Source organism: Alligator mississippiensis, chromosome 9 (assembly GCF_030867095.1).
Source record: "Alligator mississippiensis isolate rAllMis1 chromosome 9, rAllMis1, whole genome shotgun sequence".
Lineage (NCBI taxonomy): Eukaryota > Metazoa > Chordata > Crocodylia > Alligatoridae > Alligator > Alligator mississippiensis.
In genome coordinates this window covers 68,427,989-68,454,203 of record NC_081832.1, presented here as the reverse complement: position 1 = coordinate 68,454,203, position 26,215 = coordinate 68,427,989, and the positions used below count along the sequence as shown (strand labels likewise).

Genomic DNA, 26,215 nt, shown 5'->3' with positions numbered 1-26,215 from the left:
ATAGCTCTGCAACTCCTCACTTCTCCCACCCGCTACGATTTTGATTTTTAGTTTTTCTTCCTTGCTTCCCCCTGCTCCCTGACTAAGGGGTAGTTGCATCTTATCTTATCTTTCGTATTGACTCACCTTTATTTAATGGCAGCAGTGATTCTACACCACTAACTTGCGTTTGATACCTGCTGCAGGTGTGGAGATCCACGTCTCGGCTGCAGACTACCCAGCGAAGAACGACTGGATGAGATTCTGTTTGGAACCTGGCTTTGTTTAAAGCCTAACTGATTCCTCGATTCTTTTCTTTTAAATTTTTAAAGCAGCTCTGCCAAGACCACAAGATAGCAGAGAATGAATAGGCCGTAGCTGTATTTGCATGCTTGACCTGAATACAGTCTTCCTTCATAATTTAGTTGCTTTATTAAAGGTTTAAACTTTGTTTTTCAAAACTGTTTATTGATGCTAAGGTAACAGATTTGTAAAGATACATGTATGACATTGAGAGAACATCAAAATGTGTATTTTATCTAATGACCGTACGTGCTCTCTTTCTCTCTCTCTCTCTAGGTACCATATCTAAAGAGGATGTTGGTGACCATGGTCTTCCACAGATCTCTTCTTCTCTTTGAGGCATGCAGAATATCCATTGTCGATGCATTCATTCATTTAGATAGACTCTTGACGTATGTGCTTTACATTACTAAAAAAAAAATACTTTGCTCTTGCTGAGAAAGATAATACATACAGACGCAGCTACCAGTTTCAAAAAACCACAATGGTACTTTTCAGCGTTCAGCCTACGACAGACCTTACCTCAAATTCATAGCTAGGTTTTATTTCAAATGCAAATGTTCCTTCCTACTGAAAAGTTTGAGACTATGAACTCCAAGTCCAGGCATTTTACCCAAATTTAATGCAATTTAAGATCATTTTCTGAAATATGTATAGCTCCCACTGACTTCAAATTAACGCATATAATACTGGAATACCTCAGTGGCTGACATTAGCCAACTGGAAATCAGTGACAAAACATCCCCTTTTGTACAATCTTCCTCCTTTGCTCAAGTGTCCCAGTGACTAATGGCAGAGCAGAACTCAGTTGCTCAAGTTGCCAACTCCACAATTTCTCAAGCCATGAAAAAGATGCGTTTCAGCTTCAGAATTATTCCTCCATCAGCCAAAAAAACAAAAAAGAAATTGAACTCCTCCCCCCAACCCCATCAAATTCTTACTGGGCACTCCAGCATCCTTGAAAAAGGAGAAGTGTACTTCAGTTCCAGGAACAAAAGCTGCAAAATCAGTTTGGATAAAAGTGCAACCATAAACACACTGGTAGAATACATTACATAAATACAGAAACAAGGTATTACAAAATTACTTTCACCATTTATAATTTAAAAACGTAGATGCAGTCACATTAATGTCAGCACCAATAAGATAAAAGCAGCATTATTAAATACAGCATCTTGGAAAAATGTAAAATAATGTACACAGAATAAAAACAAAAACAGTCAGTCAACACAAAAAACCATTAGTGAATTCTTTTACCATTCATTTATATTAAACCTGAAACAAAGGTCAATAGGTAATGTGACCAGCTCCTTAACTGAACTTTAAATACAACCCCCCTTATGAAAGTATTGTAAAACTATGACATATGGTGGGCAAGTAATAAAAAAATTGCAATATAAAAAACTAAATATGCCTCACTTTGTTAAATCATATCATAATTCTGCCAGAAGTGTCTTCATAGAGCTCAGCAAATATTTAATAAATAAATGGCTGAGCATGGTCTCATGTTACGGTTTAAGTATCGCCTTATAACGGTACATTTTTGGTATGCTAAAAGGTGTTTTAAAACAGACAAAACTACTACTTTGATGCAGCATCTGTGCTTTGTTACTTGTGTAACTACCAGCCCGTTAAGCAGGCACAAGCTTTTCCTATTGGTCTCTGTGCAGATTCCCTTGTCTGGTGAGTCTCTCTCTCCATCGAAGGAGGAGGAGGTAGGGGAAGGAGCAGTGCATTTTGATCTATAAAACAAAAAAAAGTCAAGAATTTGTCTGCTTGCAGAACATACCCAGACATCAAGACAGTCAGCAATATTAAGTCTTTTTCATTAAAAGATTAGCCACTGCCAAGTAATTAACTATCATTCATGTCTGAAGCAGCATGTGTTGTCTTTAAAAGTTTTTTTTAAAGCTTATTCTTAGCAAAATCAAATTGCCTCAAAGTAAAAACCAAAAAACTGTTAACTCCAACCTAAAGATAGATCATGTGTGCATAGTACAAAAATGTGTGCATTTTAATTACTGTTTCTTTAGAGGGAGCAAGGTATGTCCATGCTAATGTAACCCCTAACCCTGGGTTTGCAAGGGATTAAGCAGAGAGCATAGTGGAGCCGCTCTAAAACCAGACCCAGGGCGCTGGGTTGAACTACAACCCCCAGATTGCTTTGAGGGCCAGGAGAGGGGAGGTAGGAACAAGGAGTTGCAGGGTAGGAGCCACTTTGCCTGGAGCCATGTGGAAGGAACCTGTTATGCACCATTGCAAGAGGCCCCAGGGAGATTGTGGAGGATTGTGGAGGAGCCTGCGCCGAGTGCAGCTGGGAGGAGGACTGACCTCCCCCCAAGGAGACCCCAGCAGAGACTCCGACTGCTGTGACACAGCAGGGCCTGCATGAGTTGCACTGAAAAAGGCTGCAGAAGTGAATGTAGTCAGTGTAACTGGAGCCATGAAAGTCCTTGTGCCATTGGGACAACGGTGAAGAACCTTACCTCAAGGAGTCCTTGTTAGACTAGTGGAGCTGGCGTTTTACATTGTACAGCTGAGAGGGGTAATTCTGTGGTTAGGTTTCCATGCGGATTACAGCTTGCTGTGTGAATGCTTGTGTGTGTAAATACATCAAACTTCTTTGTACCCTCCCATTAAACTGAGATATTCTTGAGGAAACAGAGTCACCGCTGCCACACACCTGCACACCCTCACAAGAGGCGTCACTAATTTTTCCCCAAATTTTAAGATGCGTTTAAGATGCAATTCAATTAATTTAATATTAGCACATGCGCATAGCAGGATACGCGATTCTGGGACCAGAAAATCAGATCTCCATTGCATCATTAGCAATGGATAGCAATCTCAGGCTCCCCCTGCACCAGCAAGTTGAAAGCCAGGTACCAACAGTCCAGCATGAATCAGTGCAGTCTTGGAGCTGGGACCGACAATCAGCTGATTACTGTCTCAGCACCTAGACCACATGAGAGCTGACTGGAGGCTTGGGTGGGTTCCCACAGGTGGAACTGACAATCAGCTGATTGTCAATCTGGCCCCAGCCCCACACCAGTCTGAGACTGGGACCCTGGGCCCCAGCCCTGGAACCACACCAGAATCTCAAACTGGTTCCAGTCTGGGCCTGAGACTGAGACAGACAACCAGCATATTGTAGATCCCAGCCCCGGGGCTACGCTGGGGCAAGTCCCAAAGCCCTGTGCATAAAAGTCAATTTCACACGAGAGTCAATTTAATACGAGTTTAAATTAAAATCCCAAATCTAATTCCAGGTTTTACAAACCTTATCTTCCCTACAGAAAATATTAATTAATGCTACCAGGAATCACATTCCCAAAACCACAGGCATTAAAAGATCACATAAATTGTATACTTCACTGTGCAAATGTTGCCACTGTGGCACTGAGATGAAGGGCTGACAATGCTTACTAATGTTACTGGGCAGTTATCAAGATACCAAGGTTATTCAATTGTTTGCGTGACTAACACAGAGCAGAAGTAAATAGTGTCACAGAACACAAATAAAGTCAGTTATTTTCCTCTTGGGTAAACAGCATCTTACTCTTCCCGTCTGTTACTGTATTATAGTTTCATAGATTGCGAGTCTGGAAGAGACCTCAGAAGATCGTCGGGTCCAGGGAGCTTATTCCACAGCCTGGACCCTGGCTGTGAAGAAGTTTTTCCTAACGTTGAGCCTGAATTGATCTGCCAGGAGTTTGTAGCCATTACTCCTGGTTTTCCCCAAGGGTGACCTGGTGACCAGTTGTTCACCAAGCCCTTGATGTACGCCTCTGATGTAGTGGTAAGCCACTATCAAGTCCCCTCTCTGCCTTCTCTTTTTCAGGCTGAAGAGTCCTAGGTCTCTCAGCCTTTCATCATATGGCTTGCCATGCAAGTCTCTGATCATGTGGATGGCCCTTCTCTGGACTCCCTCAAGCTTTACCACATCCTTGTTGAAGTGAGGCGCCCAGTACTGGATGCAGTGCTCCAGCTGTGGTCTCACCAGTGCTGAGTAGAGTGGAAGAATCACTTCCCTAATTTTGCTGGAGATGCATCAATTGATGCATGCCAGAGTATTATTTGCCCTGGCATGCTACAGCGTAACACTGCTGGCTCATATTCATACTGTGGTCTATTATTACCCCCAGGTCCCTTTCATTCGCAGTGCTAGTCAGTTTGTCGTTTCCAAGCCGGGGGGTGGTCCCCAGATGGAGGACTTTACACTTCTTGACGTTGAACTTCATTTGATTCCAATCCGCCCTACTTGCCAGCCTGTCTAGGTCCACCTGTACCTGCAGCCTATCTTCAAGCGTGACCACACTTCCCCATAACTTGGTGTCATCCATGAACTTGGCCAGTGAGCTCTTCATTAAACATCTCATACCAGTACCACCACTTTGCACTAACATAAATGCCTTCCATCCAAACTCTTTAGAACCAATAAGCCTTAGAACACTTCAGTGAAAAGGCCAACATTTTCACATCTAATTTTCATGTTTGGGGTAAACAACGTGCTTTTAAAAAATGCAGACAAGTCAATGAATATTTACATAACTCTTTGAAAAAAGGTTTCTCATTTCTTATCTTCATGAATTTAATCTAATGATTTAAGAATCAAACTACAGATTTTTTTATTTTTTTTTTTGCCTACATTCAGTACATGCTGTTATGGATCAGAGCACACAGGAGAAGCTATTTATTAGTTGCTACTAAATCTTGTACTAATCATTTGGAAGTCAAGATCTTGCAATAAGTAGTAGAACTGTCACAAATTAACATATGGACACACACAAATAAAAAGTAGGAAAGAGCATAGGCTATATCTAGGTGCTGGTAGTCGCTTAGAATACGTGGGAGTTTTAGCAAGTTTCAGTAGAGTAATTTCTTATGGTCTAGTATGCCCTACATAACTAGGTAAATTGGGAGTTCTTACAAGATGGAAAGTAACCAATTATTTTTGGCAAGCATAAAAATTGCAAAAATGAACAATGGCCTGAAAATAAAGAAAAAAATTCATGAATTTCATAAGGGACAGTAAGCATCCCCATAAATCACAAAAGGTACTGAATAGAAGTTACTGTCTAAGGAGGTTCTAACCATCAGATTTATGGTTTTATTTCCTATTCTCTATGGGGACAGAAAATAGAAATGTTTGCCTTGAAGAAAGGATCTACCTTTTTGGTATAACAAAGGATGAAAGAGTCCCCCCTGATTCACCTCAGAGCTTACTATTATCTTTGCTAGGAAAAATTCAAACATATAATACACTTGATACTTTATGGGGAAAAAAATTGTCTCATCTCCAGGTCCAATCTAGACAAACCTAAATTACTTTGGAGAGGAATCTACAGCTCAATTTGCCAAGACAATCTAAAAGCAAAGATACTGATGAAATACTTTTGATGTACTTTTGAAATAATATTGATAAACAACATAAAAAATTTGTACACCTCTATACAAGAAATGGTCTCCCCCAGTATACTGTATAATATGGTCAGCTGTATGCTTATTAAAGCACATGTTAAAAAACATACTGGAATAATTTGTCGCCAACTGAAGATTCTTTAATACCGGAAACACAGCTGCCAAAGATAATATGCTCAATGGATTTAGTCACTGTACAACATATTTCTAAAACAAAAATTGAACCTGAGAAAAAGCTTTAAGGGGCTGGCTTTAAAATGGAAAAAAAGGTTTTAGTTTCACTTTATTTTCAAATGCTTTGAGGAGCAAAGTTCTGAATCAATTTTGCTTGAACCCTCTCCATAGTGTAGATTGGTTTAGATGGGATATATTGCTATCATCGACCTCAGAGAGATGGCAAATATCACGCATACTCTTGTGCCCAAAAGTAAATACTGAAATTATGCTACTATGGGGGGGGAGGGGGTCCTCTAAAGGTGTGGGGAAATTACCTATTCTTATGTATCACTGTTTGATATTTTTGCCATATTTCCTTTTATGAAGATCTGGACTTTTGGCCAAAATGCATACCACTCGGAAATCCTACTGGGATGTCAGAGGTCTATGACTTACGGAGTGCAATACAGGGAGAAAGGATAGCAAAACTTAACCAAAGCTTCTGGCAACTCACAAAGTCTTTTTAAATCTTGCATCAGTCTATGCCTCCAGCATATACCTAAAGCATCAGAAAATGTAACTTCCAATAGCTATACTGTGTGCAACCTCCCGTCTCTAAAAAAAAAAGTATATATAAATCCCAAGGCCTGATCCCAGATTTTATTGCAAATATTCCTATTATCTCTTCTAGCAACAGAGCTTCTCTCCATTCTAAAAGTTCCAACTACTTTAAACCACGACTGTTAACGCATACATTTATGCCAACAATGGTGTTCTTATTCACTAACCTTTGAGATTTGAAAACACTTAATGCTATTATAGCCAATTAAGGGAAACAATTTGCTACAATTTTAACAGCTAATGTTCAGAGAAGAAAGTTAGTTAAAATCAGGCATATGACTGGATTTAATTGTTTGGTTAAATGATCCTCCTTGTTTGGTAAACAATCCCTTTTATGCTGATGTCTTAGTTCTCATCTCTCTGCTTTGGTAACTATCCTTTCATACTTCTTATCTCTAGACCACGTCTTATTTCCACTGATGCCCTTATTTAATAATCTTTTTTACGTATCTATTACTCAAAATGAAAAAGTTCTGCCCGCATATCTTTATTTTTAAATTCTGAATTTTACATTTGATATCCCACAATCTCCAAACCCTGGCCATTCAAAAAGCCTTGGAAATGTGTGTTTTTATAAAAACAAAATTATATACAGCACATTTCCCCATGTTGAACTGAAAATCTGAATTTGTTAAGGTGTGCCTTCAGTCAAAGTGTTATTTCATCTAGCATTGCAAGAATTTTTCATTTAATAATATATCACTAAATCTCAGATAAAATACTTCCAAGCACCAGCCTACTTTGCCTTCTCGTTCATTTTTTTCCTGGATTGCATCCAGAACAGATTCTGACGCAACATTCATAGCAAAGTGCTTATGACAGCAGTTCTACTCATGTTCTGGATGCATGTTTTACTCCTTAGATTTTGATGTTATCATAATCAATATCCAATGATTTTAAATGCTTTATGAACAAAGACTCCACCATTTTAAAGGCACTCGCTAGAAAAGAATTTCCCAAAACATGTTATCGCGTTGCCCTTCATTTATAACAACAGAATCACCTGACTAATTTGGTCTGACACAGCAGAACCACTCTGGATTTATATTTCAAACCAATTATGCAGTGTCTGTCTCTGTGCAGACTCATTTCTCACCAGTACTTCCATGCTCTTTGCTGGTTTATTTTGCCTGTTTCTTCAGCAAACTCTTCATTTAGTTATATTAATTGCCTATTATTTTAATGGTCCAATTATGTCCCTATTATTCCAAGTATAACTTCAATTGAGCAATTTTAATATTAATATGATAGATTTAGAATCAACTTAATCTTTTTAGTCCTACTATTCCCCACTATTTTCTAGGAAAAACCCATTATTAGATGCGGTTCTGTGGTAGATATGTTCATATCTAGATATGATATATGTTCATATCTAGATATATGTTCATATTACTAGACCCTCTCTTGAATTGCACTCTTAAAATTAATGTTCTATTTGTCCCCATAATACAGAAGCAGGTGGTCACTTATGACTAAGTCAAGTAAAAAATAGAAAAAGGGTCTATTTGCTTATTTCCTCTTTCTCCCCATCCAAAAATTGTGGGCAAGTCAAATGTTCTTGTTATCCTGCTAACTAATCTACTGCTTTTAACAACTGCTGACAAGAATCCAAGAAAAGCATTTTATTCCAATTCACAAAAAATGCATGAATCTTTTCTGCATCTTCAAAGTCCACTTTTTTCAAGACTTTACCTAAATGAATTCAGGGTTTATGTTTTTATTTACATGGGAACTACAACATGGTTTCCTGATCACTTTCCAGGAAAAACCTTGTGATAGTATTCTCAAGGTCTCTCACCACCATCCTATGTTCCCCCTCCCACCAGCAAAAATCTAATCACGTTTTAGCTTTGCTTTTTCAAAGACAAAGGCTAAATAAATCAGCTACCTGGTACATGGGATTGCCCAAACAGAATATGCATGGTCCTAGCCACATTACATACACTGGCATCAATCACTGGCTGGCTGTACACATGAACCATTCAAAATAACATGAGCTTCTGCTCACGAGACATATCTTTGAACAAAAGTAGTCTTCAGGGTTTTAAGTAATCATAGTTATCCTCATTTTCTCCTTGGTGAAAGACAAGTTATTCTCATTTAAATCCTTATGATAACTAACAAGCAGTCATGTGTACCTAAGACCATGGTGCATATGCAGTAACAGGTTTTTTGCTTTGTTTTGTTTTATTTTTAACAAATGAGTCAAATATTTGTCCATCTAACTTGCCCTAAAAATACTAGTAAAAGGCTATGAAGGCCAGTAGTTTGAGCCACAGAAACAGAGCACTTATGGAACTGCATATATATTTTTATACACTTAAATTTAAAAAATCAAGAAGTGCTACTAGCAAATATCTTGCAAACAAATGTATCTTTGTATGCTCGATGAAACTGTGCACCCCTTCAAACTATTATAAACATACATGCATTAAAATTAAGGGCCAGGTCAGGTTTTTTCCCCCCCACTATCAAATAGGTATTTTTATGGAATTTCAAGGCTATCCACATGCCGTTAATCTACAGGGGTAGGACTCTTCAGGTACCAAAACGGACACACTGGGGGCGGAAAGAGAGAGCGAACAATACAAAAAAAGTCAAAAGAAGGTAAACAAGCAAACAAACAGAAAAGCACTCAGGCTTTCACGAGCCCAAGAAAGGTACGAACTCCAGCATTTGCCAAGCTCATAACTGCCTTTACAACATGTAAGATCACCCATTTTTGAGGCTCTCACAAGTGATCCCTAGATAAAATGGGATGAACAAAGTACAGAATTTCAAACTCGATTTGGCTATTGGCTTAAACCCACCATATAACATAACTAACTTGATTGTATATGTTTAAATTAGATTATTGCTGTGTTCTAATTCATCTGCCATGCACATACCTTAACATGGACATGGGTAAGCTTCAATTTCAGTGAAAGAAAAATTGCCAGTGAAGTGTCAGTAAAAGCTCCAAAACGCTTAACTGATCGGTCCTGACATGCACACATGTTGTGCCTTCTTATGCTGAAGTAATTGTCAGCTGACAGACATCAGCAGTCCTTTGGTTCTTTTATACCTTAAATGTATTAACATAATACAGCCAAGTAGGAAGAGCAAGGGGAATGATTCCCAGCTCAGTAAAAAATAAAACAAACAAACAAACAAACAAATCTTCTTTACTGGCTACTCTTGACCTTAAAAAAGTAACTGCATCACATGCTACAAAAACACAGTTATCTAAATATACTAAAATAAACTTAATGGCAAAATATATTAAAACTATTTTATAGGAAATCAAATAAAACTCTGAAAATTAAGTAACATACAGCAATTTCTGTTTTTGAGACTACTACTACAGCCACAATGCCTTCTAAACTTACATTTTCAGAAGTTGCACAAGAATTGCATAATTTCTAATATTTACACACACACACACACACACACACACACACACACACACACACAAAATATGGGTATAACATTGTGGTGATAATCTCTCTTTAGGTTTCCTTAAACTGCCACAATTTATCTTTTAATTCTTAGCTCTGTTCATTGTAACACCCAAGTGACAATCAACTACAGCAATGCATCTATCTACATATTTAAGCACAAGACATATAATGCAAACATGACAACTCTTCAAGTAACAGTGCCTTCAACATTTTCTCCCTTTATTTGGGGCTTGTCCTTTTGCATAGTGAAGACATCAAAGACCCTATGTGTGAAGTGGTGGTTGATATGCAAATCTCACATCTATATTTCTTTATTGAAGAGATCAGTGCCTGTAATAATATGGCTGTTATGATGAGTTCAAGACCATTTAAACAAAATTACACAAAAAGCAGGTTTAATAGAGGGCTCTCTCTTTCAGAAAGGGGTCCAACAAGGTGTTCAAATTGCCATTAACTTGTTATTTAGGATCAGGCTTTCACTGATATCTTGTTGTAAGCATCAGAACATCTATACTTTACTGCAACAAATGGCAACTACCTGAATACCTTGCCATTTTAACTTATTTTTTCATTAATTGATGAACAAAATTGCATAAACATAAAGAAAATAGTTTTACAGACATTAAGCAAAGGTGTTTTAAGGAACACAGTTTAGTTTGTAATATAAAATGTAAATAAAGCAGAAATTTTCAGATGGTGGTCCATGGGGCACTTGAAGGTCACCTTCAAAAGTGTGTAGTGATGAACAGCGTAGATAATTAAATAGGGTCTTGCATGGTGCAGTATGCTCGCAGTCAGTAAAAGCATCTGCTGATCCCTTGAGGAAGTGCTGTCAATAGAAACCAAGCAAGTGGGAGGTACAATTTCCTCTGCCAAGAGCCAATTCTTCTCTTACAGGGGATAAGATAATGAGAAATTTCCAAAGAGGTGCTAAATTAAATGCCCAAAGATTGGAAAAATCACAGAGAAGGATAGCAAAATTCAAAGCATCAGGGAGTGAGAAAGACAGCGGGCCATGCATGAAGGAAAGAGAGACTGAGTATGATCAAAGCATGGGTTACATAGGAGACAGAAGAGATCCCAGCAAGTGAAGGAAACTGGAGTGCTGAAATGAAGGAAGAGAAGACAGAGTGGGTTCAAATTATACTTGCTGTATTAAAACAGTTTACAATGAAGAAATACTATTAAGGTCACAATTGCACACTGGCAAATACAATATTCGGTAGAAGCCAGCCATGGAGTTAGCCATGCTTTGCATTTCTCTTGATAAGTTTAAAAAAAAAATCACTACAAAGAGGCTTTCAACTAAGGCTCACAGAGTTGAATCCTGTGACCTTCTAGCACCCTCTCTATAGGATAGAGAGATGCTGTTGTTTTACTTGCTTTACCGATCGATGGGTAAACTAAGACAAAAAAGTACCTTGTCTCGGTCCAACTATAAGACAGCAGCACAGAAACACAACCCAGTTCTCTGCTGTAACACCAGAAGCCACATTTCTCCCACCATAACATCGGAATTTGATGTTGCTGAGCTCACATTAAAGTAAAAAAGTGTTGTTACATTTCATTGGAAAGGAAAGTGGAAGAGAACAGAGAAGCTTAATAAAAGGAAAATAAGCTATATTTCAATGATATATCAAGAACTTAATACGCCTAGGAAACATCTAGAATAGTAAATAAAACTTTCCTCCACCATTTGAACATTTTTTAGCTCTATATAAAACCAGTGAAGAAATTAACATCTTCCAGAACAGAATGTCATCCTCAAAGTATTCATCTTTAAAATATTACCTAACCACACAGTATCCATTCTCTCAGTATCTTCCTCCTCAGACCCTGACATTACACACACGGTTACAATGCACATGCACGATAAGGAGGGATGCATTTTACTGGCTGAAATTATTAGTGCATGTGTATCATTTCTACTGGTGTAGAACCCCTTACATCTAAATTAGGAATGTCAGAATTCAATCAAATACCGACTCCAAAATGTGTTAATACTTAAAAATCGAGTATCGAAAAGCACATACACAAAGATATTTCAGCAGACACTGAGAAAGTTTTGATATATTTCCAAAAAGAATTACTAAAGGATTTTAAATGATATTTTATTTTTAATGTTGGTTATTTAATATGATATAATTTGGCAGAACAAAAGTTGAACCTGACAATTTCCTCTAATGCCACTGCTTACATATGTATGGGTATTTCCAATACGTAGGAAGCCACCTCATTCTCTTCCTTGAACTCCCTCCTTAAAATGCTCTTCTTTCACAATTCCTACAAAAACAGTTACCTCACCATTGCCAAATCAGGTACAATAAGCACTGTTCAGCGTGCTCTTCATAATCACGGTTTCTTAATGCTGCCTGAATCTGTTGTAGCCTGCTCTAATCCTTGCCTTAGAGCTGCAGGCGTCAACTTTTTGGCAGGCATGCCACAAAGTAAGCTACCTCTGCATACACCACACCAATCCCCTTCCCCTGCCTGCTCTGTTGCTCTGCTTTCTGCTCCATGCCCAATCTGTTGCATGCCCCGTACAGGTTGCAATGCCACCCAGGGCACATGCATCACAGGTTGCCATCCCTTCCTTAGAGTATGAAGGTCTTCAGGGCACGAGCCATCTCTTTCTTTTGTGGTTGTTTAATGCAATAGAGTCCTGATCCCCGACTGTGCTGCCATGCACTACCAGCATACTAATAATAGCTGGATTAGATTTATATAAAATCATCTTCCTGCACAGAAGAGTGCCCTTTGGGCAGTCTGATACCTGCAGAATTTTAAGCAGTACTTTTTCTGGCTCCAGTAATATGGAAGAAGGGGGTTCAATTCTCATTAAAACTACAAAAATTCACAATATTTGCTAAAAGATTGCCACAACTTAAACTGCATTAACCTACAAAAGGGAAACACTTTTATTTATTTGTCCCTTGTGATTACTAATTCAGTGCAACAGCTTGCACTATTTTTTTATTATTGTTCTGTTCAGGTTCTCTTCATATACTCACCAGTCATGGATACCTTGTGTGTCTTATTTTTGATTAATCGTGTGAAATATGACTTCAATTTGTTCTGATTAAATACAAGCAATGTAACACTACAGGGTCACATTTGGTACAGCTATAATTACAGTTGAGTCAGCACTTCAATTATACATCTATTTTCCTATTCCTCAATTTAAAAGCAGCTTAATTTTGACAGATATTAACATGAGTTAAAGAGTCCTCTAAATTTAAACTTAAAAACCCTCATTTTAATTTACTTTTAATCGCTGAAAAAGTAAACAACAATTAAGTTACCACTTTGGTAAGAGTCTACGAATTTCCTAGGCAAGAAACCTACAAACTTCACTTCAGAAATCTACTGGATACAAAAAATCATGAACTCAATATACACATTGGATTTGAGACATTACAACCTGCCTGACATCTGATTCATCAGGTACCTGCCTAACCTGACCTTTTACACTTTTCTTGCCTGCCCCCACCTCCTTTTATACCCTTTGTCTTCCTAACTTACAGCTAGGCAGACAAGGTTCCTTGGGTGAATTTGATATCTTTTATTAGACCAACCTAAATGGTTGGAGAATAGTTATTAAGCAAGCTTTTGGGTTCAAAAACCCTTAGCCTGATGAAGGGTTTTTGAACCCGAAAGCTTGCTTAATAACTATTCTCCAACCATTTAGGTTGGTCTAATAAAAGATATCAAATTCACCCAAGGAACCTTGTCTGCCTATATCCTTAGACCAACACGGCTACAACCTAAACCCCTGTAACTTCCAGCTATTTATTTTGTTTTCCTAATTTCTACCTATTCACATTCTCACTGACATCCTGCCAAACTTTTAGCTTCTCCCACTCCTTGGAGTCCCAGAAAAACAGAGACTGGCTATGCCTGAAGAAGGGTGATTGCGCCCAAAAGCTTGCTAAGAACTTTTTTCCAACTACTCAGTTGGTGTAATAAAAGATGTTGCATCTACCCAAAGAACCATGACAGTCTATGTCCTTAGACCAACATGGCTACAACCAAAAACATAGGCAAGAAAGGTCTTTAGTTGCAAAACAAAATCCCATAAAAATTGCATTTGGCATTTTTTTGTTTGAAAAAAATATATATATTGAAACTAGCACCTTTAAAATTTGTAGAGTCAACTACTGTGTTTTAAAATATTTATTGTGATAATATTCACTGTAAAAAAGGGAGAGACATGCATTTTACAAAATACATCACATCACAAAACAGCTTCATAAGTTATAGTTCAGATGATCAGTATCTTTTGACCTTTGGTACTTTTTCCTCCATTGAAACACAACATGCACGCTGACCAACTAAAAGAAATGCAAAGTCAAACTTTTAGCTGTAAACAGGAACGTATAATTGTCTCTACACAACAGGCTAGCAGAAGCGTACAAATGTCATAAAGCTTGCATTATGATGCTAAAACCTTTTACAGAATTTTGTTCATATTGCTTAGTGATGGCACCCAAAATAACATTAGTACAGTCTTCTGGGTAGCACCAACAATGTTTATGCAAACATGCAACTGCCTTTGTAGGATCCAAATTTGTCCTGAAAAGCTTTTTAAACAAAAGTCTCTTTCCCTCTGGTGCCTTGGTTAGGCCTAGGCCCTTAAATGAATAAATCTCAGTTGAAAGGCACAAAATGACTAAGCATTTCACTTTTTATAAGAGACATTATTTATAAATGTCTTTTATTAATATAATATGGGTCAAAGTTTCATAAACGGATCCTTTTATCTTTAATACAAGCCAATTTGACCCAGAGTAAGTCAAATGAAGCAGATAAGACAAATGCATAGGCCAATGCATGTAAACTTGGGAACTAAAGGACCCGAATTCTTGATATGTATAAACAAAAGGTGGCCGGATTTTCAAATGAGGTGGGCACCTGCAGCTCTACTAATGTCAACTGGCTCAGCACCTCTGCAAGACAGGCCACAGGTGCCTGCGACTTGTGTGCTCAGTGTCAGGCACCTACATTTGAAAAATCTTGGCCCACGGTTGGGTTTTATTTTAAATAACAGTTAGCTTTTTTTTGCCTTTTAAATGGTACAAAAATACCAAAAAGTATCATTCTATATATTATAGAATATATACAGCCTGTTTGTATTGATCTATATAGCCTGTCTGTATTGCTCCCTAGTGCACCTTCACACTTTGTGCATCCCTTAGAAGCTAAGCTCTTTGGGACAGTCACCCCGAGGGAAATCTTTGCTCCAATGAAGTCAAGGTAAAACTCCCAGTGACTTGAATAGGACCGGGATTTCAAACACCAGACATTAGAACAATATTCTGAAAGAATGTTACCAAAATTTAAGAGCCAGACAAGTAATATATTATTTTCTTTAAAGGCTTTGCATCTGAAAGGCTGCTCAAGTAGTCTCGGTTTTTGTTACCTCCTTTAAAAGAAATAACCCCCACCGTTGTTTCACATAAAAGCCACATCTTTAAATGCACATCCAAATAATTAATATCATTTGAAGTTGTTAATTATTACTACATAGCTCAGCTACAGACTTAACTGGCTCCCTAATATTTATTCTGAGAAACCAAGAACATAGCTTAATATAGCTCAAAAATTAAACCCATTAGCGGGCTAGAATATTGATACCTATCAAATTACCAATATGCCTAAGCAGTCCTAGCCAAGTCCAGCAAGTGTCATATTTCAGTAATGCTGTTATTTGGCCTATACATCAAAGACCTAAATATGCAAGATCTGTGCATTAACGAAACAAGTGTTTTTACACATTCTGTTGAATTCTAGGTTTCTAATATATTGCATGATATTAAGATTTCAAGTTCTCCTGCCCCCCCAAATCCCTTTTGGGAATAACTCACAAATTATTCTTATAGAACAGTTAGAGTACAACACAACACCCAGATCAGCCCTCGGGATATTTTTTAAGTTTTTAAATCAAACATGGAAACAGTCCCACAGCTGGCAGTATGATTCAAGGAACACGTATTAGTGACACAATCTTACTTACTTTGGAGGCCCATGGCTGCAGACAGTTGGCGTAACAGCGAACAAGAAAAGCCATTTCTTGGGCTGAGAAGGAAAGTTTCCTCTCAAATAAAAGCCACAGAGGAAAATTCTTTAGCAAATCCTCAGTAGATTCTCCTCACAAATCATAAACCAAAGCAGTGAACATACATGCTCACAACTTCTCAGGCTTGATTTTCACACTGATGAATTCAATTACAGCGTCTACTATATCTCAGTATTTTTCAGTGTTGCAGTGAGTTAGCAGCAGCAGCAGTAGCAGCAGCAATTCCTATAAAAATGTTCCAGTTTTAACAAGCACATAAATGCAAATCAAAACATTTTAGCATTCCTGACTTCAAATACAAATATCCAGAGGCACCCCCAGGCATTAAGCATGGACCTGAAAAGCGGTCCTAGAATGGAATTAATTCTGATGTGAATTAGAATTACAGGTTAACACAACATTATAGTAAAAGGTGAAACCTGAATTCTTCCAAGTCTTCCCACACCCCACACCCCCCTAAAATGCAATTAAGGTTGCTTTAGCTTCATGTTCCAAAACTTCACGTGTATATTGTAGATCAAACATTGCAAAGATTTTCCTGCCTCTTAGACAATTCAGCAATCCCACGCCCTTGACATTAAAGTTTCTTCTTTATACTCGTCTTCCATAACTGAAGAATTGAATTAATGTCCAGATTGTAGCTTCAGGATATGTACTCTAACAGGTTTGCACTGTGGAATGTCTCAGAACCTCTGCAATCCAACCTTTTTCTTCTTTCTAGATTCTCATTTTCTTTTTTTTCCTATATGCAGTTTACAACTCTGCAGTGTTGCTTAGTATTCTAATGCATCAGCCAGATACCATGGTTAATCCAAGCCTAGCTCTTCCAATTTAAGCATTCATATAATGCACTACAAAATACTATGTCCACAGCTACAGCGAGACTGAATGCTGGAGTCCTAATTCCTACTATCTTTGCTTGCTTCTCAGCAGCTCCCTCAGGAGAAGCTCCCATCGATTGGATGCTCCGCAGCAAGATGAAATATCTAATAAGGAGGAAAGAGAGTGGGAGGGGAACTGAGCTAAAAGGATGACATCACCTGTATAGAAAGCCTTTAGAAACTGCATTAGATCAATTGGCTACTGTATCTGCAGATGCAGCCAACAGAGCATCTTTACTGACCTAATATAAACACACATCTCTGTACAACACCAATTCAGCAAAACATACCTGTTCAACATTATATTTTGTATCATTTTATGACCTACCAGTGCACACACAAAAAACTATGAATATTTTTTAAAAACTCAAGATTTTTGACATTTGGAAACCATGCGTCTCTTCTCACTTTACTTTCAGCAGTATTTTGGGTAAGCCTTTTTCATCTTCCTATTAAAACTTAATACACATGAGAAGCAAAATATATATATTATTCATGTGTGTATATGTGTGAGCGTGCACATGCGTGTCTGCATCTCTCTTTTCACAGGAAAAATCTTTTCCTGCTTTTTGAGCATGCAAGTCTGCCTATCATTTTTAACCTTCCTCTTCTCGTACCTTTAAAGGTTTTTGTCCGAGTATGAATCAAACTTCTTATTGGAAGAAGATGGTGAAAAAACCATGGTGAAAAAAAGTCTAAGTGAAAAACAAACATGTTAGCAGCTGATTTTTTTGTTTTAAATATCTGTGCTGATATTTAAAAAACAAAACAAAACAAAAAACCTCTGTGCTGCAACGCTGCAGTGGCACTTAAAGGAGCAACAATTCTAGTTTCTAATTAGAGGGCAAGATATTTTTGCAACTGAAAATTGAAACATTTTTCAGCAGCCAAGCGCCTTGGACAGCAGCCCAGCACACCAGAGAGCTACTCAAGGGAGGTACCGAGGAGTTCCTGCACCTTGGGCTGCCAGTCTCAGGATGCTGTTCCTTCCTGAAAGGTAAATTGCCATTACCACCTTGTGAAGAGAAAAACAAAAACCAGGACAGACTCAAAGCTATTAAAGATCCTTTTATTTCAGCTGCAGGAAGAGGCCACCAGCTGCGTACTAAGCTCTCCATCTTCCTCCCTTACTCATTAAAATTCTTCACTTTCACAGGCAAGCGTCTTGGCCACAAGTTTTAGACGCACACCACCATCATTCACCTCTGTGCCAAACTGCAACTTGAAGACCAGATCTTCACTTCTCAACAAAAAGGTATGCTGCTTCAGGAAGCAGCACAGCAGGTACACTTCAAAGCAAAGCCCCCTTTTTTATTTCAATTTTGAGACAGGCTACTTGAGGCATCCAACCAAAAAGAAAGGTCACTCACTGATGAGTCAAACAGGCATTTTCCAAGAGAGGTCTGGCTTTCAAGAACCTAAGCTAGCCCTAGTTACATACACAGGATACCCCATTTCATTATAAACTGAATTGTTTTACTGTTTCCATCTTGCTTTCAGGAGCAAGAAAACACAAACCAAGGTTTGCTCTTGGTCTGACTTCTTTGAAATCGCCTCAGCTATGAAGTACACCTTTTCCCCATAACTTTCCAATACTATCTTGAATGTAAATTCTGTGATAAAGTAGATTATGCCCGCTTGGGTCAAACAACAACAAAAAAACAACAACTAGCTATTGAAATACGTATGGTAAATACTTCTGACTTCATAATAAAAGCAGGAAACAACTAACTTCTTCAGTAAATATTTTTCTACTTTTAACTGCCGTGGAAATTTTCAATAAATATTCCAGTTTTACAAGAAAGTAAATGCAATCATATTGAAAGGACAGCAGCTAAAATCTGTAACAAAACAGGCTGGCTACCAGCACCAGCTCACTACCCTAGCTGGGTTATACCTTTTCAAATGACTCATGCAATATTACTCCAAGGCATTTTGAATAAAAGCATCAGGTTCAAAGCCACACTAATAAAACCTCTCAGCATCAGTAATAATCAGGTGATGGCCAGACTCTTCTGTGTGGTGCTACTTGTTTCCCCTTGTGATTAACTATAATTACAATTTTTAAAAAAAAATTAGCTACAGGAAGTCTCTCCCCTTGTCTGCATGTATGCTGATAGCACACAAATTCTCCCCTTCGGCGAAGCTGGGCAGATAGTCATCTCGCAACCGCGTTTTAAAGCTGCTGCATTGTGCATGAAATTCAATCCACTAAAGATTTTGGCGTGAATGCCATATTTTACAACTACTGTAAACACAAGCTCAATAATGGGAACAAAATTCTATTTCCTTCTAGTTTTGCCTTTAAGTGAAGATGACATCATCCTTTTCCTCTTCCCACCAATCAGACTGCAGCTACTGCAGTTCCCTAGGGAATGTATCCGAAACCCTGCATGCAAACCTGCCAGCCTAACACAGCTATGAACAGGGGAAAAAACTGACCTAATTCTATATGGGAGCTCTATTTAACCCAAGCTCCTTGTGCTATTTTGTGCCACAAGTTCTTTTATAAATGGCTTGTTGAAGACAGATGTCAAAATCACAATACTACAGTAGCTTGCGAGGGGGAAAGGGAGGGAATCTCCCTCGTGCAGGAATTATTCAACAGTGATCACAACCAAAATATGATTTTAAGAATTAAAATACCTGACAAAAGCAGTAACAGAAAAAAATCACTTTTCTCATTTTAAGGTGGAGTGTTCATTGAATATGAAAAATCAGCGGAGAAAATATCTTGATCTATACATCAAGGCTGCAGGAGAAAGAGGAGGGAAGGAGGGTCCCAAACCTTTATTGTTTCCTAAAGCTGCTTTCTGTTCATGGGTGGAATACTGCTCCATAAATTTACGTATATGTATGGTAGTCTCTTTATCCTCTCTATCAAGCTTCTCCTAGTCCTGCTATTAACTAAATCTGCATTTTATGATTGCTAACAAGTCACTGAAAATAGGATTTTAAAAAGTGTCGATGAGACCTTTTCATTATATACATTTAGGTTCATTTTAAACGGGTGTTCCTTATTTATTTAAAGGTAACATAAATTGAAATATGATGCAAAAATCCTGAATCTTGCACGGACAGTTGACGCCAATAGATACGTAACCAAATAGTAACTGCTTTTCACAAATCAATTCAAGAAATGCTAGTTATTTGAATACTGCAGCTGCACAGTGAAGACAAGCAATGATCTTAAAAACTACTTGAAAAATGCATACAACTGCCTGTGTGCTCAGAAAAAGGACTATCTATGACTATGGAGTCTTAGGACTAAACAGCAGAACAAGTTACAGGGTGTGAAGGCTGCTAGTGTATCTGATTGGTGAACAGGGGGACATCGCTGTACTATTCAGCTAGAACTACCCTTCTTTCTGTCATTTTCTACAACTATACCATTACTTCGACTCCAAGAAGAATGTGGGGGTTGCGGGTTGGAGACCAGCTGGTTGAAAAGCAATCTGCCATTTCACACACTGAAGCAAAATGGTCTGAAACTAAAACAAATTAATTTTGCTCCTGTTTTGCAAATGGGGATTTCCAGCTACAGCAGTCTAACTTGTACAAAAAAATGTTAGCAGTAAAAGCACCAGCATGAAAGGGACAGCTCAATATATTTGAGCACTGTAAATTTTTTTGGAGAATGAAGGAACTAATGACAGTGGAGTGTGATGCACAGTGCCAGATGCAGCAGGACCTGGAAGCATCTCCTTGCTGTCCTGGCAAAGTATTCCTGATTTAGTGCAGCTGGCACGCTTGTCCATTTTTTCCCTCCCATTTAACTTAAGAAGCTGAAATGAGTCACTGTATTTTTTGTGGCAAGGTTAGCTCCTCATTACAACTTCTCAGGAATTCCTGTTTTAAAAAACTCTCCACCCTGTTCCTGGCCCTTCTCAACAAATGAAGGGAGGGATGTGGGACAGTAAGCTGCCCTCAGTTCCTCCTTCAGGGTGACATTATGTGCTGCCATTGGTTACTTATGTATACCAGCTTCTAACACAGCAGTCAAATGCTTACTGACATGCTGTAGAAAAATCCTATCAAAAGGATCAGTAGGATTCATAAGCAGTATGAAAATATGATCCATTCTGAAGGAGGAAGGGAGGGAGGAAGGGAGGGGGAAGGGAGGGAGGCTGTCATCGTAACTAAAGTGATGTAAGCTTCTAAAATTAGAAGCAACGGTACAGAAGGAACAATAAAAAGGCATCGTGGATTCAGTTTCCCTTCAGCTTTGGTAGCTGCTCTAACCATCTTTTTTCAGCTGTTGTGTTAAACATGAAAAGGTCAGCTCCAATTCTCGCTATTGGACATCTATACATTTTATCACATTAATTTGAATCTTTATAAATTACTGCTCCATTCTGCAGGCTGTCTGTTACAGACATATACTCTAGCCACATAAGCAGCAGCATGATCGGTATAACAAACAAGAACAATGCCAGCGTGCACAAAAGGGGAAGTACTGTGGATTTCAGTGCAAAGTTCTGACCTTTAGGCCGTGTCCACTTCCTCCTTTCAGTGGAGAGGTCAGAAAGAGAGGTTGCACAATTCAAAACCCTTCATCTAAGCCTACTCTATAGGTTATTTACGGATTATAGGGTCCGTAAATGTAGTGGTCTGCTTTCTGGCTCTGGATTGAATGCAGCCCAAAATTTTTTTTTTTTTTTTTTTAAAGTCTTTAACGTTCCATGTCAAGATCTCCAAAGAATGATATTTAAGGTTTTGCTATAACAGAAGCGTATGCTGGTTCAGTATCAGGACAGCATCCTACCACAGATCTATTCTGAATCTAATTCTTTTGTCCTCTGCTCAGCTTACTGCAATTTTATTTATTTCCAGTATAGAAATCGCAGTCACACACACACACACTCTCTCTCTCTCTCTCTTACTTCATCTCTTGAGTCATGGACATGGTAAAAAATTTAATAAAACAAAAATACAAAACAAAAAGCAAACAGTAGACACATCTCTTACATCATGGTGTTGTTGGTTTTCACTTTACTATGGGCAGCTTGTCAAAATCTAGATCAGGGATTGGCAACATTTTGGGCAGTGTGCCAAAAACACCCGCAACTTCTACTTGTAAGATGCTGGTGTGCCAGGGGCAGACAGTGAGGGTGCTGGAAGAGGTCCAATCCTCATTGCAGCAGTGAAGTCCTGACCCCTTCCCCACCATCCACCTAGAGGCTTGCACACCAAGCTAAATGCCTCCGCATGCCACACTTTGGCACCCGTACTGGGGGTTGCCTACCCCTGTTCTAGACCTATGTTGGGTTTCATTAAGTAAAGGTTTCAAGTAAAAGTTTTGTAACTGCATGACAAAAATATCACGCTCCATAGATAAAATTTTTAAAGGGTCACTTCAAATATTCCTATTTCATTTTCTTTGCTTCCACTTCAGAATTTTTCAACGGAAATCCTTCTTTATAGATTTCTTACCCCCCCATTATCAGCACTGTTTTATTTGAGTCAGGTTCCTTATAAACTGCTACTGTGAATTTTAAGGGTCTTTAAAACATTTATTCTGAAAAAAAAAAAATACATGCACACCCCTCTAAATATCCAGAAACAATTATTTATTAAGAGCATTGCGGTAGCATAGAGAACACTCTGGCTCTATTAATCTTGCATATTTTCCTTCGTGTATATGAGTATTTGTTCTCACTCTCTGTGAAAATGTTTTAATGACTCTTGTATTGTGTGTGTTACACTAAAATTATAGATTTGGGAGCCATGAAGAGCCAGCATGAACCTCTGGAACATTTTTAAATAAAAGTTTCCAAAATGCAGACATATGGGGGTTAGAAGTTAATGAAACCTTCTGATGAAGCTCAGACAGCATCCGACGAGGCGCATATTCTCTGCTTCATTATTGCCATTTTTTGCTAAATGTCTGCTAGGCACATTTGTAAACCGTAAGCATAAGAACCATAATTAGTCTTTTGTCTGTTTACACACTTGACTTTGTAGACATCTAAAGCTACAGTGTGTTTTTCTATGAAAAACAATTTTCATTGTGTCCAACCAATATAGCCTTTAGGCTTTTCTTTTCTTGTCAGCCAAGTCAAGGAACCTAGTCTAAATTTTGGCGCTCACTCCTCTTCAGACTGCTCCCAAACTCTGCTCCACCATAAAGAACTTCCCAAGAAGGAAGGAAATGCACTGATCTACTGTAGTTCCTTACTGGTGCCTTACCCAAAGGGGTAAGGACTTGAGTGGAGATTTGCCCTTCATTTGCCATATCTCATAAAATATCTATAAAAACAATCTGAATGTCCAGGACATGGTTTCCAGCGGCATACCCAATGGCCCCTAGTGTGACTGAGATAGTCAAGTTTTAGAAAAAATGCAGGATTTCTCTGTAGTGGCAAAAGAGGGGGACTGCAATAGAGAAAGGCCATGGACAAATTCTTAAAAATCAGACCTTGCACGCCCCCACTCCAAAAGGAAGGATGAGCTCATATGTGATGAGAATAAGTTTGTTTAAGCACCCACATCTAAAAGCCATATGGGCTGAGGGGTTCAGATCCAGATGGCTGTACTTAGCAATAAAATGATCCAAATGCCAGGTTGTGGCTTGGCAGAGCTCACCCACATAGAGGCTTCTCTTTCATCGGAAGAGGCAGGAAGTGCCCTGGTGGAACTGGAAAGAAGGCATCTCAGGACAGAGTCCACAGAACAGATCATCGGCATTCAACGTTTAGCTCTCCTGTACGAGGGCTCGCCAAGAAAAAGAAAAATATTCAGAGAACTAAGAGAAACTCTCGAGATGCTCTAAATATGTAGCCAATGCCAGAAAGCCTTTTATATGGCAGGGCAGGGGGAATGTAAGGGACCTCTCGTAACGTGAGGATAGTGCCTTTATACATGGACACAATGAAAAAAAAAGCAAAAACAAAGAAAGCACAAAAACAAAACCAAAAAAAGGGAGGACCTGAGAGAGAACTTGTGGAAAACACAGCATGGATGGTAGGACCGTATACAAAGGTTCAATAGCTGTTAGTTTCTCCACAACAGTTTAAAATGCTAGCTACCAAGAACAAGAACTTGTCACAACTAGAGGTTGCTGGAAATTCAGGCCAGTAACTCTGTTGATCCCAGTATTTGCAGGGTTTTGGGGGGCAACCAGAACCTGACTGAATGGTAATTTGCAGAATATTTCAGAGTTTTACAAGGAAAAAACTGGCTCGTGGCAACAATAACAGGCCCCCTTCTCAAGTCTACTAGCATAAAGCTCAGAAGAAAAGGAAAGAAGGCCTTCCTTCCCCCAATTATACTGGATCTACAGCAAAACTTACCCTGAACTAGAGCACCCAACTGTTGCCCACTCCTACACAACCAGGGGTGTACTGGGATATACAAAGAAGGATTTAATGGTTCAGACAGAATATAAATAGCTCTGAAGATGGTAACCAGGTTCACCACTGTCCACTGAAATATTTCTGTGCTAAAAGTCTAGCCACGTGTAAATTTACAAACTTTTCCCTAAGCAATTACTGGTATCCAATACTCGCATGCAGTTTTGTCTGATATATAACTGAGATCATTTTCTTTCTTACACTTAAAAATATCCATTAGTACAGGATTTTAGGAATAAATCACAAGAGATAAAAGAGCAGATTGAACTGGGCCCATTATTTTCTCAGCAGAACAAGCAATTTGTCTTGGGTATGACTGTAAACTACATGCAACTGGAGGGCTTGGTGGCAATGTGGTGGGGCTACTCATGGTGGGGCAGCTCATATAAAATAGCACAATATTACAACTTTCAGAGTAAGGCAAATATAGGGCACCCCAAAGCCCTAGCCCCCACTGTAGGTACTCTGTGGCTGGAGAAAGGCTAAGGGACATCACCCTGACAGAAATGCACCCCTGCTGCAATTCTTACCTGTTGCTTTCTGGCAGCAGCTACACCCAACTGAACATCTGGACTCGGTCTGGCCTTTGGATTCTGTCCCAATGGTCTAGAGGGGGAATGGTAGGACTCGGGTAGCCTCAACGCCTCCATACTCTTGTCTAGGTGCACGTGTCAAAGATCTTGGTACGATGGTCAAGGATCTCTGTACAAGTGGATTCATCAGGCACCTGGCTAGACCTCTTACGCGTACATCATGATCCAGAGGAATGAGAGTTGCCTACTGCTATAACAAGCAATTGCTGAGGTTTCATCCCAACTGCAGTTTCTAACGTGACAAGCATTAGGGGTGAAAAATGCAGAACAGCAATATATCCCTTAGGTTTCACCCTGATTCCCTTCCCTCCCCCCACTTCCTTTAACTTGATTTAAAAAACAAACCGAAAACAACTCCAGATCAGCCGTTAATACTGACTACCTTCAAATTCCTTCAGAAAACAGTCTAACATGAACAGCTAATTGTTTTTATGTGAATACAAACTCTAATTGCTTCTTAAACCCAACAGATCTTAGAAATCTGGGACCTGAGTAAATTAAAAAATTGCGTGCATTGATGATCGTCCCAGATGCCTGAGGACTGAAACTTCAGGTCGTTTCGTCAGCTCCCAGCAGCTATGTAATGAACATGGCTTCATGTGGATATAATTCCAATTTTCTGGAAAGCATCAAGGTTTCTGTTTTCAGTGTTGGTTGTGTCTCCATAATACCCCAAATAATGCTGAATTACATAGATAAAAATCAGGATCTCAAAACCTTTGGTGGGAATGATTACCAACATGAAAGAAGTAGGACATCAAAGAATATGCTAGGACCTGACAAACAGATGTCCTAAACCCATTTGCTCATAAAGAATTCCCATACCTAGATGCTGTCCAACACATGCCAAATGTGCAACTATGAAACACCATGGGCACAGTTAAACTTGGTTAGGTGTGGGATGAGTAAGCCATTTTATGCCAAAACCAGACATACCGTTGTAGTTAACCACTACTACTGAGGGGTTCTCAGACCAAGTTCTGCGCACAAAATAAGTCAATCAAACATTAGTGTATGTACAAAAGTATCTTCCCAATCTCGGCCCCAAACATTAACGTAACAAAGATTGTGCAAAATTTCCATGGGGTTAATCTAAATTGGAAACACTTGAACTTCCAGGGTTTTTCTCAACATAAAAATACGAAAACAGCACTAGAGTATTTTTATCCACACTAAGCTTATCCAAAAAAAATGCTGCATTTGATAGAGATGAGAGCATAATGGATTGGTTTAGACCGATACAGAATATCTAACAGAAACCTTGTTGAGAGGATGTCAAAAGAAACCAGAACAATATGCTTTATCTATTAAAAAAAAATCAGTGTTAAATTGCTGGCAATTGCTCTAAAGTATTTTTTCTATAAAAAAAAAAATCAGACGCCTTCAAAAAACA

At 38.7% G+C, this 26,215-nt stretch overlaps 1 protein-coding gene across 12 annotated transcripts in view; it reads right to left on the bottom strand.

Moving 5' to 3' along the window:
* The window catches only part of RAPGEF6 (Rap guanine nucleotide exchange factor 6), a 232,239-nt gene that overhangs the window by 94,338 nt on the left and 111,686 nt on the right, over window positions 1-26,215 (bottom strand). The window contains exon 1 of one of the 12 annotated variants that reach the window (XM_059712859.1): window positions 15,934-16,413. The exons of the other annotated variants lie outside the window; for them this stretch is intronic. Coding sequence (XP_059568842.1) covers window positions 15,934-15,987 — 54 coding nt within the window. The 5' untranslated portion in view covers window positions 15,988-16,413. Of the gene's footprint in view, window positions 1-15,933; window positions 16,414-26,215 lie in introns of those variants that run through there. 12 annotated transcript variants of the gene reach the window in all.